The 18,176-nt window shown below is 42.9% G+C and overlaps 1 protein-coding gene across 1 annotated transcript in view; it reads right to left on the minus strand.

Moving 5' to 3' along the window:
* The window catches only part of LOC144754551 (uncharacterized), a 484,785-nt gene that overhangs the window by 348,901 nt on the left and 117,708 nt on the right, over window positions 1-18,176 (minus strand). The window contains exon 2 of the mRNA XM_078642483.1: window positions 1,269-1,391. Coding sequence (XP_078498609.1) covers window positions 1,269-1,391 — 123 coding nt within the window. The remainder of the gene's footprint in view (window positions 1-1,268; window positions 1,392-18,176) is intronic.

Consider the following 18,176-nt stretch of genomic DNA (forward strand, 5'->3'; position numbering starts at 1 on the left):
GACCACGTGCTGTTCTGGCAGTGTGTATGTAATAGTCTAAGTGTGAAATGTCAGTTTGTGAATGGCTTATTGCTGCGCTGTCTGCAGCAATGAGCATTCATTATTAGCAAACCTACTGCGGAGCACGGCATTCACGTGACCACAACAGTGTATCCCCTAACTCTGTTTGCGTAGGGGGCAAAGCGAGTGGCAGTTTGAATTATGCTTTTTTTTTTGCCTCCTGGCTCATGCGCGCAACCACCGGCTTTCACTACACGCCGGTAAGATGGGCTGCACAGTCGTGGCTGGCAGAGACAGGATCTATAATGGGCTCTGTGCGAAGTGGTATAATCCTGATACCGCGTACTAAGGGTCAACCAACCATACCCGCCACCGGCGGGACCGGACTGCTGCCTGCAGATGTGAGAGTGTACCAGCCCAGGGGGGGAAGGTGCCTGTCGCAACGGCGCCGTCTCCGCTCCTCGCCTGCCTTTATTCAAAGTGAGTGCACGTTTAAACATGATCACCTATAACCTCTGAACAAGGAAAACTATTGATGCTCTTATATACAATTAATATCCCATGCTCATTTGATTGAGATTTTTATCGGTTCAGCAGTCAAGAAAGGGATTAGGTAAAGCTTTGTATTTTCGGTTTGTCAGCGCGGAAGTAATTAAAGCAGAACACCTGCTCAAAATGTTGGTACTGGAAAGACTGGACCTCGGAATCATTCTATCCGTAAATACCCCAACGAACAATGTCGATGTGTGTTTTCAAGTGAGGAGACCCAATCTTGAAAATAGTCCTCATCAGCCTCCTTATCACCCCCGCACTCCCACTATAGCAGGCATTATGTTATTCTCTGTATTCCAGGTGAGCAAGTGGCAGCACACTGAGCCGGTTTCCGCAACAGATCATCTGACCCTGCTACAATAACTGACTTTGCTGAAATTCACAGAAACGTCCTTTTGTTTGTAGTGGCACGGCGCGCACTGAGTCCTCGTTTTGGTTATTAGTACGATCAGTTTATAAGGGCAACAGATGCTTCAGTTTCTGGTGCTTTCCAGCAGTTTTAACATCTTCTTGTTGCTCAAATGGGTGTAATTGTTGATATTTATATGTTTTCCTAGTCTCCATTCCTTGATTTTGCTTGCGAAAAAGTGTCACTCATAGTCGTTGGAATGTCACTCATAATTACACTGAAATTATGAAAATGTCACACATAGCAATCTCAAACCTTGGCAGCTATGTTTACGTTCTATTCCTGAGTGTCGGAAGGTCCCACTTACTAATGCAGGTTCTGCCGTCCGTGTGCAGTCGGAAGCCTGGCTTGCACTCGCAGTAGTAGGAGCCCAGGGTGTTGACACATCTCTGCTGGCAGCCCCCGTTGTGAACCTGGCATTCATCGACATCTGGGGAACAAGAAAGTAAAGGACTTATTATGATGCAGGCATTAGGACAGCAACATTAGCAAGCCATTTGGTGGCAATTCCATTCAATACAGTGCTGTTTCAGTACAAGCAAAAACTGGCAGTGTTTGCTAGGCTTCTATGAGAGGCCAACTCATTTATAGTGATGTTTTAGGCAGATTATGTTTTATTCAGGGCATTTGCTTGGAATTAGTATAACCAGGAAGTAACTGTTCCTCAAAGAAAATATGTGTAGCCCTTACCTTTGCCCGTGCCTCGACAAAAGGGGTTGTCTCTAACAAAGGGTTTTCCAGGGGACTGTGATTTTCAAGTGACAAATATTTATTTATACACTGCACATTATACCTTACACATTCATCTCCCCCCTACGTTTCCCTACGTGAGTAAATTCACACACAGCCTTGATACTGGCAGCAATAATCAAAATGTATAGTTTTTTTTAGAACACACCCTTAACCAGCGGCACTAACAGAATATTAGTCAGCTCTGGTTCTCACATACCACACCAATCACAGGCACTATCAACCAAGCACTTTCACTGGTTCTGTGAATCGCTACACAGACACAACTTCATTGCATTTCCATCGGTGGGTGGACTCTCCCAACAGTATTGCAGCCTTTCTGCCTCGTTATAAACCTGAGTCACTCAAGTAACGCCCTCCAAGGGTCGATATCGCTCTTGGCAGCAGTCTATAATGCTATAGTATTGCCCAGACCTGTGGTCAGTAATGCCACACATTCTTGAATTCCTACCTTTATATCCCTCTCAGCTCTGCCTGTAATCTTAGCCAGAGTTTACAAGAAGTTGTACTCGGTTCTTGAACTGTCCAATATCTATAGAAGCAGAGTGGAATGTGATTAGGCTCATCAGATGTCCAACTCACAACACAACAATGTGTTCCTTTCTTTTATCAAATTTATATTGCTTGTGTCTGCTGCTCATCTTTTGAAATATATTGCTAACCATCTTTTTATGTTATGTTATGTTATGTCATCTGGAAAACTTTAGCACCATGTCAATATACACAGCTGTGCATCATTGCAATTCAGGTGCCTTCACGAAGTAACAGTGTTTAGACGCAGGTTGGCCTGTAATTGAGAGGATTTAATGTAAAATACACCTTTTGCCAATTGAAACCTCATGGTGAGTCCCCCGAGATGAGAAAATGGGTTCTATGCATTGTATGTTTGCAAGAAACTGGGGTTCTGTGAAAAATGATTGAAGTGTACGGCGCTGAAGGTCACACAGATAATCAGGTTTTGTAGGAAGCTGGATTATATTATTATGTGGTGATGCTGATTAGCCTTCACCATGCAATACTCTCTCAATACCCCAAAGATGGTCCTTGAATTCAAAATAATAAATCCATAGCTCAGTTCTGGTAGAGTGGCAAAGAGCAGCCAGGCTTTACTAGAGGAACCTGTTTTAAAAATTTCAGAATACCAACATGGATGATAAGTAACTGACATAACTCAATAGAAATCCGACGCCAATTTATAAAATAAAATGTATTTTTATCTTAATTTAGACACCAAAATTTATGAAATTCAATACACATAACCAGAGTTTACAAGAAAACATAGGTCACAGCAATTCACCACTGCTGCTGAAATTTTGCATTGCGGTCAATGGGAAAAAGTGGTATTGACAATCTGTCACTTGCGGGTCGAGTTACATGGAACCCATGGAGAATAAAGGTGATGCCGTTCGCTGGACCAATCCACAAAAGTCAGTTACATTTTACCTGGCCCAAGAAGCATGATGCAGAGTTGTACTAGCTGTCTATGGAGCTGAAGGGAGCCTCTGGATAGCTGTTTATACCGCTTACATGGTGGTGCGGGGAACAAGATGAAAACGGTCAACAACAGAGCCACTGCCGACATAAGATGAAGGTTGTACGGAGATGCCTCTGGGTGCAGCGTCGAGTGAAGGGGTCAGCTGCTGGATTGGTGAAGACAAGCCCTGGCAGAGGTAAGCTTTGTAGAAAGTTATTTCAACGTCAGGAGGTCCCGGGGAATATGGTAGCTACCTGAAACTTCGTGGAGGGCAGGACTACATTTCCCACTACTCACCAGACAATCTGGACTTCGGTGATCACTTGGAGGCCTGGGTGGCCCGATGACCAGTGATTCTTGAGATCCGGTGCACTGTTTTACCTGCAGTTTGCAAGAGACTAGCACCACTACTCTCAAAGGAGTCTGTCTGTCTGGAGGAGTCAAGGTTTGGTTCAGGACGAGTCACAGTTCTGAAGTTCCAGGAATGTTGTCACAGGTGCATAGTTTCGCAGCTTTGGTTTGTGCAGCTCTAGTTGTTTCAAACTCTGTCTTTTCTTTGTCCTTCTTGCAAATCAGATCAGAACTGAGGTTCTGGTGTCAGGGATAGAACTTAAATCCTAGATTTAGGGGTGTTATGGGTGTAAGTGCAAGTGGCCAATGGGCTACTAGCCCCAATGGCTAATCCGCCACTGAGGTGACCACATCCAGGGGTGTAGGTCACCTTTTCTACCCATAACCCACTATTTTTACCACTTTTAAAAATGGTAAAAGTCTTCCTTAGCTGTACAGACTAGGCAGCCTAGCCTAGAGGTATATCTAGTCTTCTGGAGTGTACACCTCCTGCATACCTAATTTCCCACCTGCCCAGGTCCAAATGTGCTTGGAACAGGGAGAGGGCTGTTGCCTCTCTTGGGAGGCAGCCCAGATGCATATCAGAGGTGGTGTAGCCTTTGAAGCTCACCGCCTTGAAGTGCCACTTCACAAGCCTCCTTCCTGTTCATGCCTTCGTTTATGATTCCTGGAAGTGATCACACTTCCTTTCAGGGAGTTAGAATCCTGTCTTGGTGGCCGCAGCAGGAGGCTGGCAGTCACTGCACGAAGAAGCTGGGGCAACCACGTGCGCAACCACAAAGGTAACCACTTGCATGCATGCCACATCGCTCTCGAAACGAGATGCATGTCAGGGGTGAGAAGGTACATTGTTTGATACCAAACATTACATATTTTGGCGGTATCATAATAGAGCTGGCGAACTTGGGTTTGCCCTGGTGCCAGCCCATTTTATCCTATGGATTTCCTATTACTTATAGTAGCCTTTAAGGGTAAAGGCCACTATAGGGACATATAAGCTTGCACTTACATTTCCACTCCTTCGATAAAGGCACCTTGCCTTTGGGCTCAGGAGGTCTTCCTTAGGGGTGACTGACCTATATTAAAAATAGTGCATTGATTGACTTTGCCACACAGGGTGAGGGCAAAGTCGAAATGGAACAGGTTACACTGTTCCTGCAGTCTGCAATGGCAGACCTGTTGTCAGTAGTTTACTTTGGTCACTCAAGGTGGCACAATCAGGGCTGCAAGACCCGGGGACAACTTTACCACCCATGCCATGGGTACCAACAGTACCATAACTAGGGATTTAAAGGGGGTAAAGTCCTTGTCAATTGGGATTGCCAATTTACTCATTCCAGTTTGATTGAGGGAGCACTGGTTTCATCATCATCTACTGTTTACAAAGTATAACATTCCTGTAATTCATGTCGAAGCACCCCTGATCTGTTGCAAACAATTATCTCCTCGTTTCTCAGGGGATGTTATTAATAGATGGTGTTTTATTCAGATTAGTAAGATATGTGATTTTGTCCTCGGTACAAGAATTAAGTCCTATGAAGAAATGTTCCCGCCTGCTCTTCTGTATGTTGTGTTTTATAGGTTTTGGTACAATCAATTTGTTTCTGTCTTTGAGTCCCTATCTCTGGTCGAAATTAATTTATCAAAAGCCCTAGTTAGGAAACCCTTCATGCAGGTAAGGCTGAAGGCTCCCTTAGCTTATGGTGTAAAGAATATGGCCTTGACCATGCTCAAGTTATTATGGTGTTTATATGGACAGGGAAAGCTGGCAAAAGTATTTCAGCTTTGGGCTCTCTCTATAATGAGAGGGACCAGCTTTCACAGGGTGGTGTCTTATAATGGTTGGATGGTGTACCACACCCCTGTAAGACTTAATAAAATGGTCTGGGCGGTAAGTGGGAAATGCCCCAGGTGTGGCCAACGAGGGGATTTGAAGCATTTTTTCTGGCGTGTGCTGTGTTGGAAGACTATTGGATACATCTTTGTTCAGATTTCATTTAAAGTAGGCCAACAGGTTGAACCATCTCCCTTTTCGGCACTCTGCGGCACTACTGCAGATTCCCTGTTTAGGTAAGAAGGTGCACACCTGATTTTTATCTCAATAGTAGTTGCCTGCTTGATTATTACTAACTAATGGAAGTCTGCTACTGGATCTACGTTCTTTGAATGGTGTAGGAGGTTAAAGATAGTCAGCGAAAGGGAGCTTTGGTATCATAATCAGATCAATAAAATGGCTTATATGAAAATACGGGTTATGTTTGCCTCAGAGTAAGAAAGTTGCTATGCTGTCACACATGACCACTTGGGGTATTATGGGTTGGATGTCCATGCGGCATAGGTGTAGGGTACCATTCCAGTTTGTTAAGTTTGGAGAAGCATTATTGGCACTTTATCATACCAAACTGTAAGGTCTCTAATCATGTAGCTGCTGTTATTGGGGTGCATGAATTAAGCACTTTAGGTGATATATGCACTTTAGCGGAGCTCTTTAAGGAGGTTTATGGTTGGATGTTCATATGGTACTGGGGCATGGCAGCGTTCCTGTTTGTGAAGCACTGACAAGCACTGTTTCCACTTTATCATATCAGGCCACAGGTTATTCAATTAGGTTGCAGTGGTCATTGAGGTGTTCAACTATGCACTGTAGGTGACATTTGTTCTTTATTGAAGCTCTTTTTATAAGGTTTTGAAAAATGAATTGGTTGAAGTGCCGCCTACATTGATTTATATGGATTTTTGATAATTGTATGCATTATATTGTTATGTATAAACCTATATGCCTTGTTTAATAAAAAAAAATAAGCTGGCAATGGCAGAGGCAGAAGCTTACTATAGCCCTTACCAGGACATTCAGTGGCATGTTGAAGTCAAGAATCACCTTGAGTTTGATTGTGAGAATCAATGGCGGGTTTCTGATAAAATATTTATAAATAAAAAATATTTCTGCATGTTTCTGACAATTCCAGTTTTTAGTTCAGATGTTAGCCAAGACTTTTTAGTTTTTAATAAAATGATATGTATAATATACTTACAGGGGCTTTCAGCGAATCTTTGTCTTCCATTGGTCTGTTATTATGTAATTCACATTTTTCTATTGCCCACTGCAGCATACAGCATGCAGCAGTGGGTCAGCCCACTTCAGCTATTGGATAACGTCACTGTGAGTGATTCTGACCTTTCCCAAAGAGCACACACACACACACAGAAGTTCACCTCAGTGCCAGGGGCTTCTATGGCAATGTGTGATTTTTGGGATACAAAAATATTTTTGCTTTTAGCCTTTTGTTTGTAGATTGAGGTGAGAGGTGTGGCGCAGTGGGCAGAGTGGCTGACTCCGGAGAGGAGCGCAGGGCTCATTGTTCGATCCCTGGCTCTGGCGGCAGCTCAGTTCAGCATCATGTGACTCTGGGCAATAACTCACTTAATCTCTCAACGTCCACCAGCGACTGTATACCCTTAGGGGTGATGAGTCGTGCTTGACAGATCTGGAATTATTCATTGACAAAGGTCTGGCAGCGCCCACAACAATAAAGTTCTGCAAAATCCATGGCAAGACAAAATGCACATAAACAAAGGACTACGAGTCAGAGCCAGATGCACTGCTTTGCCAGTGCTTGTTTACATTTGGAATGTGACAGCTCCTACTTGCAGCCTGAGTGCAGCATATTAGAAAGTGTAACTAATTATTAACATGTACTCACAAGGTCATAGTTGGATTCGAGCCGAGAGGCTTCTAGCAAGCCTTGCACAGTAACTGAGAATGCAATGGAAACATTAATCCCACCCATAGGATATGGGAACCTCGGCGGATATTTAAACATATTAATACAGCAGTGAGGCAGTGAGGCTTAACATTGGGCTCTTCTATAACAATTTACTCTGCTCCAGTTACACATATCAGTGATATTAACATTAACTTTTGATATCTAATACAGGTGCTGACAGCACTACTAGAAATGTAATCCGCGAATACGGTATGTATGTATTGTACTTTTACTGGGTGAAAGCTATGTACATTTAGTTACTTAATCATAATTACTTTTATGTAAATGTCACACAAAACGCAACCTGTTAGCAGTTGGGAAGGCCCAAATGTTTTAATGTGAGATTTATAGATTTGAAAAAACACAAAATGAGATTACACTTTTGTGATAAATTCGGAACAGAATCTGCAAGGAACCTGTTTTTTTTAGGTCTCGCCTGAGCCAGCGCATGCGCTACACTGCCGAGACGTGCATAGCTGCCATCTGGCTTTCCTCTCCCCTAACCTCTCCCTTCTCCCACACCCTCATTGTCAGCTTTATTTTCACTTTCGTGCCACGTGTGAATACCCTCACCTCCCCTACCCCCTCCCCTTCTTCCCGCCCCCCCTTTGTTCATTCAGGTTCACTTGATCGCGATCAGTTTCACTTTCACACGCGGCCGCCACTTATGCTTGTTTTCCGCGATGCTGTCTCCCTCTGTTCTTCTTTATCTTTGACATGATCTCCCAGCTCTTCTTTCCTTCTTTGTGTCTCTCAGTTTTCTCCCTTCCTCCTCTCTCTCTTTCTGTGTTGCTCTTTGCCTCTCTCTCCCGCTCCACGTCTCTTTCACCACTCCGCGCTTTATTGCCTTGCACTGCTCGTCTTTGCCTCTCTCGCCACCAGTCCCCCCCTTCCTTCACTTGCTCGCTCTCTTCCAAAGCAGCTGGTTGTAAATCCGAGCCCTCTCTGTGACATGCTCGGCACTCCCACGCCTGTTCACTCGACCACCGCAGCGTATATTGCAGGGGCCGGCGAGCTCTTGGCCAGAACAGGGGCAGCTCCAGCCGCGCTGCATGTTGCACATTCGCTCACACTCGGCCAGGACCCCGCACATCTTCCCCTCTTCAAGCTGTTTTTCAGTGGTGCCCTCCCCACCCCCGAAGGCCCTGCCACATAATCACCGATGGGGTTCAGTCCTCTTATTAGATGTCCCAGAGAAACCGTCTCATTGCCAGTCACTTGTGGCTGCTCTTTTGTTTTTCAAGGTAGCAAGCCATTGCCCTTCGGAAACAGGATCCGCCGTCTTTACACCAAGGGAGGTTATGTTTAGCCTGCTGATTGCAGGGGCAACTCTCAGGTCACTCCGAGGAGCATTAGACGTCCTGTCTCGCCAGAATCACTTAAGGATCAGGTCCTACGGGCGGAGCTTCGACAGCAGTGTTATATCGCATCTCGTGTCTGGCCTCACCCCCTAAGTTGTTGAACCTGGATGTACTTATTTTGCAAGTGAGGTCCAATGTATACTTATTTGTTCTTGGGGTCTTAAGACCTTTAATATTTTATTTGTATATGGTCTGGGTTCCAATCTCGATTTCTTCTTTTTTTTCTTCCTTTTCTAAGTTTTAGGTTTGGTTGTACAAACACAACAGGCATTCTAAAGCCAAATCCTTTAAAAAAAAAAAAATAAGGGATTTTCGCTTTGGTATGTGGAATTCATGGCTTGGCAGTTGTTTGAGCTGTCAATGCATTGCTTGGGGAACGGGTTTTAGAAGCTTCCTTGTATTCTTTTACAAGCATTAGCTTCCTTCATTGACTTTACAGGATTCATTCCATTCAGGTAATGCATTGCCTGGGTAGCCAGGATTATTCTGAAATTACTCAACACAAAAACACTCTCACGGGTCAGAGCTATAAATGACCAGCACGAATTTTCGCTATTGGTAAAGCCTATCTAACGATTAATTCCTTGTGCGTCAAGGTCGAGAATGTGACCCAAAAACATCCCCTAATAGTGACTAAAAAATCACTTGAACATATAACGAGAGAAATGACCCGCACCAAGGTGTATCCACAAGTACTGTATTATCACAATTCTATAGTTAACATAAGTGATTGGTGTTCATAAAAAACTTCCCACAATTAAGAATATCACAAAAGAGCTTGATTGAAGATTTTCAGATTTTTTTCTTTATTCAGTGCTTCAAATTGTTAAAATTACAGAATTGCTTGTCGCCAACGCGTTTCGTCACATCCGTGACTTCTTCAGGGCTCAAATGGCGTTTAGCAGAACAGACAAGCGACAGCCACCTTATAATCTCTATGTTATTACACTCTGGTATTTTTAAAATGATATATTCGGTGTGTACCCCTCTATCCACAAAGTACAGCGCAGGGAAAGTGCCTCCTGTTTAGTCGTAGAGTCTTAATCAGTCATTTGCCAGTGGCCAGCGCTATTCTGAGTGGCGAAGTATGCCAAAGCGTCCCGGTCTGCGGACTTATCTGAAGAAGTCACGGATGTGACAAAACGCGTTGGCGACAAACAATTCTGTAATTTTAACAATTTGAAGCACTGAATAAAGAAAAAATCTGAAAATCTTCAATCAAGCTCTTTTGTGATATTCTTAATTGCGGGAAGTTTTTTATGAACACCAATCACTTATGTTAACTATAGAATTGTGATAATACAGTACTTGTGGATACACCTTGGTGCGGGTCATTTCTCTCGTTATAGGATTATTCAGAAAGCCTATCATTTTCTTTCATGTCCTATTACAAAGATTTGTTGCATAAAATCATTGGTGTCCAGGAAAAAAAACATTTCAGACTACAGATAATAACAAGCATTGGCATAGCCAATAGGTCTCGCTTTTGGGACCTTATAAGTGTTTAGTCATTCAACAGTTGATGTTGTTGCACCAAGGATATTGTGCTGCATAACTAAATACTTATAAGGTCCCAAAAGCGAGACCTATTGGCTATGCCAATGCTTGTTCTATAAGAAATGATAATAACTCATCTTGATTCTTTTCCAGAATTGCAGTCACCAGCTGTAATCTTCTTGATGGCTGCATTATCAGGTTACATGTAATCATTTACTTTAAATATGTTCAAGCCATGTTTTTGCTACTGTACTTTCTAGCATAGTTCAGTGGAACGCCAGAACAGATCGGTGCTGGTGCCTTGAGGATAAATCCTAGCGGACAAATTACAAATACATATTGTGAGGCAATTTGTTTTAGCGCTGGTCCAAAAATCGGAATACGCCTTTTTTCCCCAAAACTTTCCTCTTGCTGCCCCGACGCTGATGGCCGATTCATGCTTCACTCCCTGCAGTCTCTGGGAAGGCACAGGCTCCCACCAAATCCAGACGCTGCTCTAATGCTATAAGAGCAGCACCAGGATTGGTCTGAGCGGCCTGATCTGCTGCTCAGACACTGCCTGGAAGCCTGCGGCTTTTCTCCATCCCGGCTGTAAACATAGGTGGGTTGGAGAAATAGAAGTGCGCATGCCTGTTTGTACGGCCTAAGACAGCCAGCCAAACTTGCATGCGCACTTCTAGGTGACCACCACTCCTGCCTGTCACGCAAACACCATCTGACAGAGCCCCTCACAGAAAAATAAAATGATATCATTGTTTTAATTTTTTTTTATTTTTCTGTGACTGACTCTGACCAGGTGGGTGACGCTCCTTCGCCATTACGGAGGAGCCGCCCCAGCCAAAATGGTAGTCTTAGACAGCAATGGGGGGAGTCCTTACGATGTAAAAAAACCTGATTACTGCTGCTATAAGACCTGATGACAAAGATGTGGCACAGCACAATAGACACACTGTGAATCTAATCTAGAATTTGAGAAAGGGCAGAGAGATGAGGAACAGCTCTGCAACAGAGAGGGCTCATGCAAAGGCATATGAAGCACATATTTCTCTTGACGCCGGACCAGGGTCAATTCCAACAAAAGGATACAGTGGCTCCAAGACAAACATCAACGTGTAAACCAACGCTGCAAGTTCAGTTGGTGTACCAGGGTAAAATAACCCAACTCTGCTGAAAGCCAAGTAGCAGTGTTTAGGGCACTTCCCTCATCTGATACCTTTAGGTTCAATTGGCTCCAGGTTGTTGTGATTGCAACGCTGATGTCAACCCCAGGACTGAGAGGTTAGGGCAAGAATATAGACTCATGATGATGGAGGCACTGAACAGGCATTGTGGCACGTGTCATCCGTGGAGAGGGGGGTGGACCAATCAGGTTCCATGAGGCTGCTACAGAGGCAAACTGAGCTCCATGAAAGTTGGAAGAACTTTTGAGGTAAAAGTTAGGTAATGTTGTGTGACGTCAATCTCATGTCAGGCGAGCTTGGCCTTGTGAAGCGTTTGTGCACTGACCTGTTGCCGGCTCACCACATGACTCCTTGCTTTGTTCTTGCCCTGGTACCTCATTATTATGTTTATTGTATTTATGTGTGTGTTTATATATGCTGCTTGCCTCTTTCTTATTGCTCCACTTAGATCATCTCCGATTTCTAGTTCTCATGCATGTGTGTTATGTGGGCTGCCTACGTACCAGCCTGTGTACCAACTTATTGCCCCCGCATTGCATTTCCAGTGCTTTCTGGTTGCAGCAACAGCTGGTATTAGGGGTTGTCTTATACCTGAATGGTTGCCTCTTTGTCAGATTAACCCAAATGAACCTTTGCCTCCTGTGGTACGTCACACCTTGTTTTGCTTCTACTTGCCTTTGTCACAACTTGCCTGATCTTGTATCATAAGTCGCTTGTGCCAAACTTCACTTTATTTATTCCCTCTGAAAGCTCTTTCTATGTAGGATGGACGGTCCTGTTCATGGGATATACAATTAATACTTTTTGTAAATTTTTTTGTGTGTCCGTCTGCTAAAAGCACCTACATGAACAGTAGGATTGAGCTTTTATTCATTGCTTAGTTAGTAAACAAAAAAAAGAGAAAAGTAACTGCCAGGGCCCTCCATAGGAGGCCATCGCAGCTTGCACTACCCATTGCCACTGCCGTCGCTGCCAATGACAGCACCTACACAACTACTAACCATCACACTGCTACAAGTGTGAAAATTCAGACTGTTCAAGGCAAGTAAAGCAGTAGGAATGGCTTTCGTAGCAGGTATTAGTTGTTCTAGCCCGTTTATCGCGGCCGAAAATCCGCCACGATGCAGCGGCTTTGAAGAAAGGGCGGGGCCACGTCGGGCAACGGACGTGCGCAGCACTACGGAGATAGTGCTCGCGACGGCCATTGGCCGACAGAAGAGGCAAACAGGTTTAATGCATATTGAAACTGTTCTGCTCATCTTTAAATTACACAAACAGCGCCACCATGGGGAAGCTGTTATAAGTGCCGGTATTGACAATTAAGTAATGGTGCCGAGCACCAGAAAACACCGGCTCAAATTAAGCACTGCATTTATTGAACATATGTCTCTCTCGTCAACTTTCGAATATTGGAAAACATGCCTCTTATGTCTTTGATTCACCTTGCTACCTCTTGCCTGAAGGGAGTTGGACACCTTAAAGAGATTTGGGTACCGTAACGTCCTATTGGGGCTCCTTGATTATGTGTCCTGCCTCCTATACGTATGGCTTTAGTACGGTGACAACATATTTGTTTTGCCTTAAAGTAGACCTGCCTCTTCCATCAATACGCTGCCAGCCAGCTGTGTCTGACTCCTTGTACTACCTAGATCTGACAGTGCATTTTTCAACCTTCTTCTTGTTTCCTATCTGAACAAACCTCCAATGTAGCCCTAGTAATCTCTTATAGGGTGCATGTCCCTGAGAGTTGACCATGGTTTGGTGATCCTAAACACTACCACTTCTTAGAGGAAGTCACAGTTGCTGTTGGACACCTTGATTGGCTGCCTACTGATGATTGTTTGACAGACATGGTATACTGTGCTGGGCATCTTCGGCTCCGAAGGGAAAATGTAACGCTAAGTCGATGCATGGTGTGGCCGTGCACTGCAATTACAGACAATACATTTTCAACTGAAATGATCATTACATTTGCACACATATAGTTTTCCTGTGCACAAACGATAATGTTTGGAATTGTCATCACCTAGTGTATTGATGTGGTTAGTACAGTAGGCCTGAATTGGTTATGATGACATGCTAATAATTACAGCTATAGGAATGATTGGTGCGCAGGGGAAGGTTATGCTGGAAGTCCTAAGTCTGAAAACTTTATGACAAAGGCAGTGTTATGGCTTTTTTGTGAAAAGCATTTATCAAAGCCAGAGAGCGTCTTACAGTGAATTGGTATCCCACTATATTACAGGCTTTGGAGAGGTATTGTGTTACATGCAATCTCACAGTAGTACGAACGTGTTTCGATTTTGTTCACCCACCCTGAAAAACCTGAAAGTAGAAGACGCTTACTATGATGATTCCTAGGTTTTACTGAGAGGGGTTGTATATTGTTTTGCAGACTACAAATATGTAGATATTTGTAATTTTATAACTGTATGCATTATGGTTGCCAGTTTATGTGCACTTTTCTAGGCCTCTGTTGGATATAGTGTCAAACCAATGGTAAAGAGTCCATTCCTTAGGTGTGAGAACGTTTATAAAAAAATGTTATGACAAATACGTAGGCCTTATTTACTTATTATGAAAAGCATGTGTTAAAAGCAAAAGGCTTTTAAGGATGGATCGTTGTTACACTGTGCTAAGCTTTGCAGGCAGGTATTTTATTGCACAGAATCTTGCAATAGCCAAGGATTTTGGTGCTGGTGATCCACCCAAACAAACAATGGGGATAGAAGGTTTGCACTGTAATAATCATTATTAAGGTCTATTAGTTGGGATTTTATATTGTTTTATATTGTTTAGACAGCTGTAATTGTGTTTGTATTTGTAATTTTATTATGGTATATTTGATGGCTGTCTAGTAGGAACACAGAAGGTCTGAGTTGGTTATGGTGACAAGGCCTGATTGTGTACAATGAAAAGTTACAATAAAGCCTGTAGGCCTGTTACTTGATTGTAAAAAAGCATTTGTTAAAGACAATAGGCATTTCAGGGGGACATTTCATTACTCTATATTATAGAATACTGATGGGTATTTTGTTGCATGGAGTCTTATCAAATACCCTCTCTACCTAAGCTCTCTCTACCTCATCCCTCTCTATACCTCACTCCTCTTTTGCAATCTGACCTTACTATATGTCCCCTCCATCCAATGAACACTATTCTCACACAACTCCATCCACCTTTACCACACATCTTTACAACTCTCTCCATGTCTCTATTACCTTATTTCACCCCACCTCTCGCTCAGCCCTTTCTCTACCTTATTACTCCCCCTCACCTTTTGTTGTTTCTCTCTCTACCTCACATCTCCCTCACTACATCACCTCTCTCTACTCCACAACAACCTCACTACCTAACTTCTTGGTGTACTTCACCCTTGGTTCACTACATCACCTCTCCACCTTTCCTTTCTCTCATATACCTATGTTTCCTTTCTTTCATCTCTCTAAATATGTTACTACTCACTCACAGAAGCACATCCCTACTCAACCTTCTTCTCCATTTCAACTCACCTTCTACACCTCATCTATCTCTCTTAACTTCACCACCTCTTCCTCGTACAACTCTCTACCTCTGTACTAATTGCTTTAAACAACTCTCTACCTCTCTACTCTCTAGCTCCAACAACTCTCTGGCTCTGTACTCTCTACCTCTGGAGGTCACGTCTCTTGATTTCCTCTTTGTGCTCCACACCACATTTTACTTACTAGCCTTCTCCCTACCTTTCTCTCTTCAACACCACTCTCTTTACCTGTTCTGGTTTTCTATTCTTCTCATTTTGTTCTCTTCCTCTCTACTTTGCATCTATTTGTTTTTCCACAAGTGTCTCTGTCTGGTTCTTACTGTCTTTGTACCTCTCTAATTCACTTCTTTTTCTATGTTACATTTCTAGCTCACCTCTTAGAGTACTGATTTTCTCTGCTTCTCTCCACATTTCCTTCTCCTTATCTCTATCTTTCTCTACCAGATAAATCCTTAGTTATTTAATTACCTCCATTTTCTACTCACATCTGTCTCTTTCTACCTATATTGATCTTTTCTTCTGGCTACCCCGCCATTCTCTGTTTACTTTACTTCTCGCCCTACCTCACATATCTTTTTTGCATCATCTCTTACTCTACCCCTTTCGCCTTCTGCTTAATGCCTCTCACTATACTGTCCTCTTTATGTCTCTGTCCATCACATGTATCCTAATTCATCCCATTATTCTTACTCACCAGGGTCACAGGTACCTTTCTAGTCAGAGAGGTCCATCCATATAAAGGGGAGAAGAGGGACAAGGGAGTGAAGAGAATTTAGGAGAAAGATTTTAGATTTTAACCAATGGAATGGTGAAATTCCTCAGAGCAGTGCTTTGATTTTCACTATGGCATCAAGAATGGCAGTTGCCAAGTGGGATATATTTGTGATTACAAATATTTGGCAATTTAGGGGATGATTTAAAATTTGGCGGACGGAGGTTTGGCAGTCAGGGCGATGGAGTAATTTACTCTGTCACCTTGACTGCACCTCTGCCTGCCAAATTGTGAAATTACTGCAAAGCTGGTGATAATTTCTAACAGCATTGCCAGGAACCTCATGGCAGAGACAGAGTTGTCTCTGCCGTGATTAAACTTAAGGTTTCCCGCATTTAAATCGGGGGGCAGACCACGATTTTGGCAGTATGGATACTCTGTCACTCTTGCGACACAGTATCCATACGACCAAGATATAAATCAGGCCCTAAATCTACAATTGTAAGCACTATGTGCATACGTCTTGCCTAAATATTCGGTACTAGTCCACTAGACACCAATCAAGTCACTCTAAGCGTGTTTTTGCTATCATGGGAGTAGCTAGCTCTCTAGACACTGAATCCCACATAAAAGGTATGCGATGAAAATAAAAAAAACAAATTCAAAACACAAAAAGAAATGGTTTCATCAATGCTTGCTCAAGCCTTATTCTGGTACTATGTGACTGGCAGAACACCAATCAGGTTGAGCTTTCAGCTGTTTTTGAGTGCCCCCATTTCTAGAGGTGTAATATATGATTCAATATTGGTTGGCATCATGATGGCTTGGATGAGCCGCAAAGGGGTAATACATTCAAAGGTGTTTCAAACAGCGGGCCCCAAAATATATAGCTTGCCCAAGGCTTCATAATTTTTAAGATGCCATTGCATGGACACCAGCTTGTAGTTCTACAGTTCTCTCAACCTCAAGTAGGACTGCACGCTTCTGAAAGTTTAGGAATCTACGCAATATGCTGCCTAAGAATACTGGAGACATCTCTTTTTACAATTTGTTTGTGTATGTGAACTGTAAATGTATCTTTATTTCCTCAGGGATTTTCCTTTAGTTTTATAGTTATGCATGATTTGAACTGTAATCTGTATAGCTATTTTTATATGTAATGTTCATAGTTTTATGTCATTGCTTCTTGTTTCCTATTTGTTGGCACCTGAAGCTGTGTTTTGTGGTGCTAAACAATGGCAATGTTCTGGCATTGACATAACTACAAAGAGGGCAGTGTTTTGATATTTCCAGAACACCAAAGTGATGGCCATGATCTGAGCATGGGGGTAAATTCATCAAAATGCCAGGGGTAGCTGAAGAAACATCACACACCATTTGGCCTTTACTTTGACTCACACGCACACATGACTATACATGCACATACATTCATGCACTACCTCTCAAACACACGTACCTGCAGGCTTGCATTCAACATACATTAAAAAGTATTTTATGTACCGTAGCTGTCAGAAACGGTCATATTCCCGCTCATTATACTCAATTTTGGATTTCTCTAATAGTGAATAATATTATTCATTGTTTGTGTAATAATGAATTCGACACCAAAACAAGGAAAATGGTGCTCCAAATAGCATCCATTAGAATGAGCTGCTCCTGTGTTGCAGACACTGGTTTTGACACCTCTAAGGCCAGGGGTCACAAAAGCAGGCCTAAGGGTAATATAGAGCAAGCCAGGAGTCGCAGCTGCTACCCCTGGCGACCCCTAAATGACGTCAATGGATCTGAGGTAGCCACAAAGATGGCGCTGTTGAGGTACAGATAAAAGTCCAAAGAAGGATCCCTTCTGGCACATAGAGAAGTGTTCTCTGCTTCCCAAAGCCTCTACATGATGCTTACACTCTAGACTAGGTTTGGTTTTGAGACAACACTGGGTGAAAAGTTTCAGCAAAAGAAACACAGGTCCTAGAGGAGTCTTAACTGAGTCCTACATTATCCTGGGTGTCTTCACTACTACATAGACTTCAGCTTTTCTACTACGGGATTTTTTCTTAAACCCTAACTTACAAGGGACTCCGCTCTCTGGCACTATCCTACGTTTCAGCTTCCCTATCGACAACTATATTGAAAATAAAAACGTGCAGATTTCCGGTCTGCTATTTTACTAATGGGAGTACTTCCAGGTATGTTTAAGTTGCAACCATAGTTAACTATGAAACGTGCGAATTACAACAAGAATTTTAATGTATTAAACAGTTACTGGACACACGTGTAAGGTAAATAGTACAGATACTACAATGTTTTACACATAAGAATTTGGTCGACACCGGTTGAGTGAAAGGTACGTTGTTTTATGGAGATTTCTTTCTTTCTTTCTTTTTTTTCAAAACATATAACGCCAGCCGACACGTGTTTCGTCAACAGGAGAGATCTCTTCAGGGCTGTAAGGGAGTGAAGTAAATCTAAGAACCGGTGATAATTCCAACCCGGTGAACGGGTAAAACTTAGGGCCGTCGGTGCGGTGGGGCAGGGTGTAGATGTAGTCACAGACGGGTGCCTCAACAAGAATTTTAATGTACATTTAATATTCTCAGCGATGATG

Source organism: Lissotriton helveticus, chromosome 5_1 (assembly GCF_964261635.1).
Source record: "Lissotriton helveticus chromosome 5_1, aLisHel1.1, whole genome shotgun sequence".
Classification (NCBI taxonomy): Eukaryota; Metazoa; Chordata; class Amphibia; order Caudata; family Salamandridae; genus Lissotriton; species Lissotriton helveticus.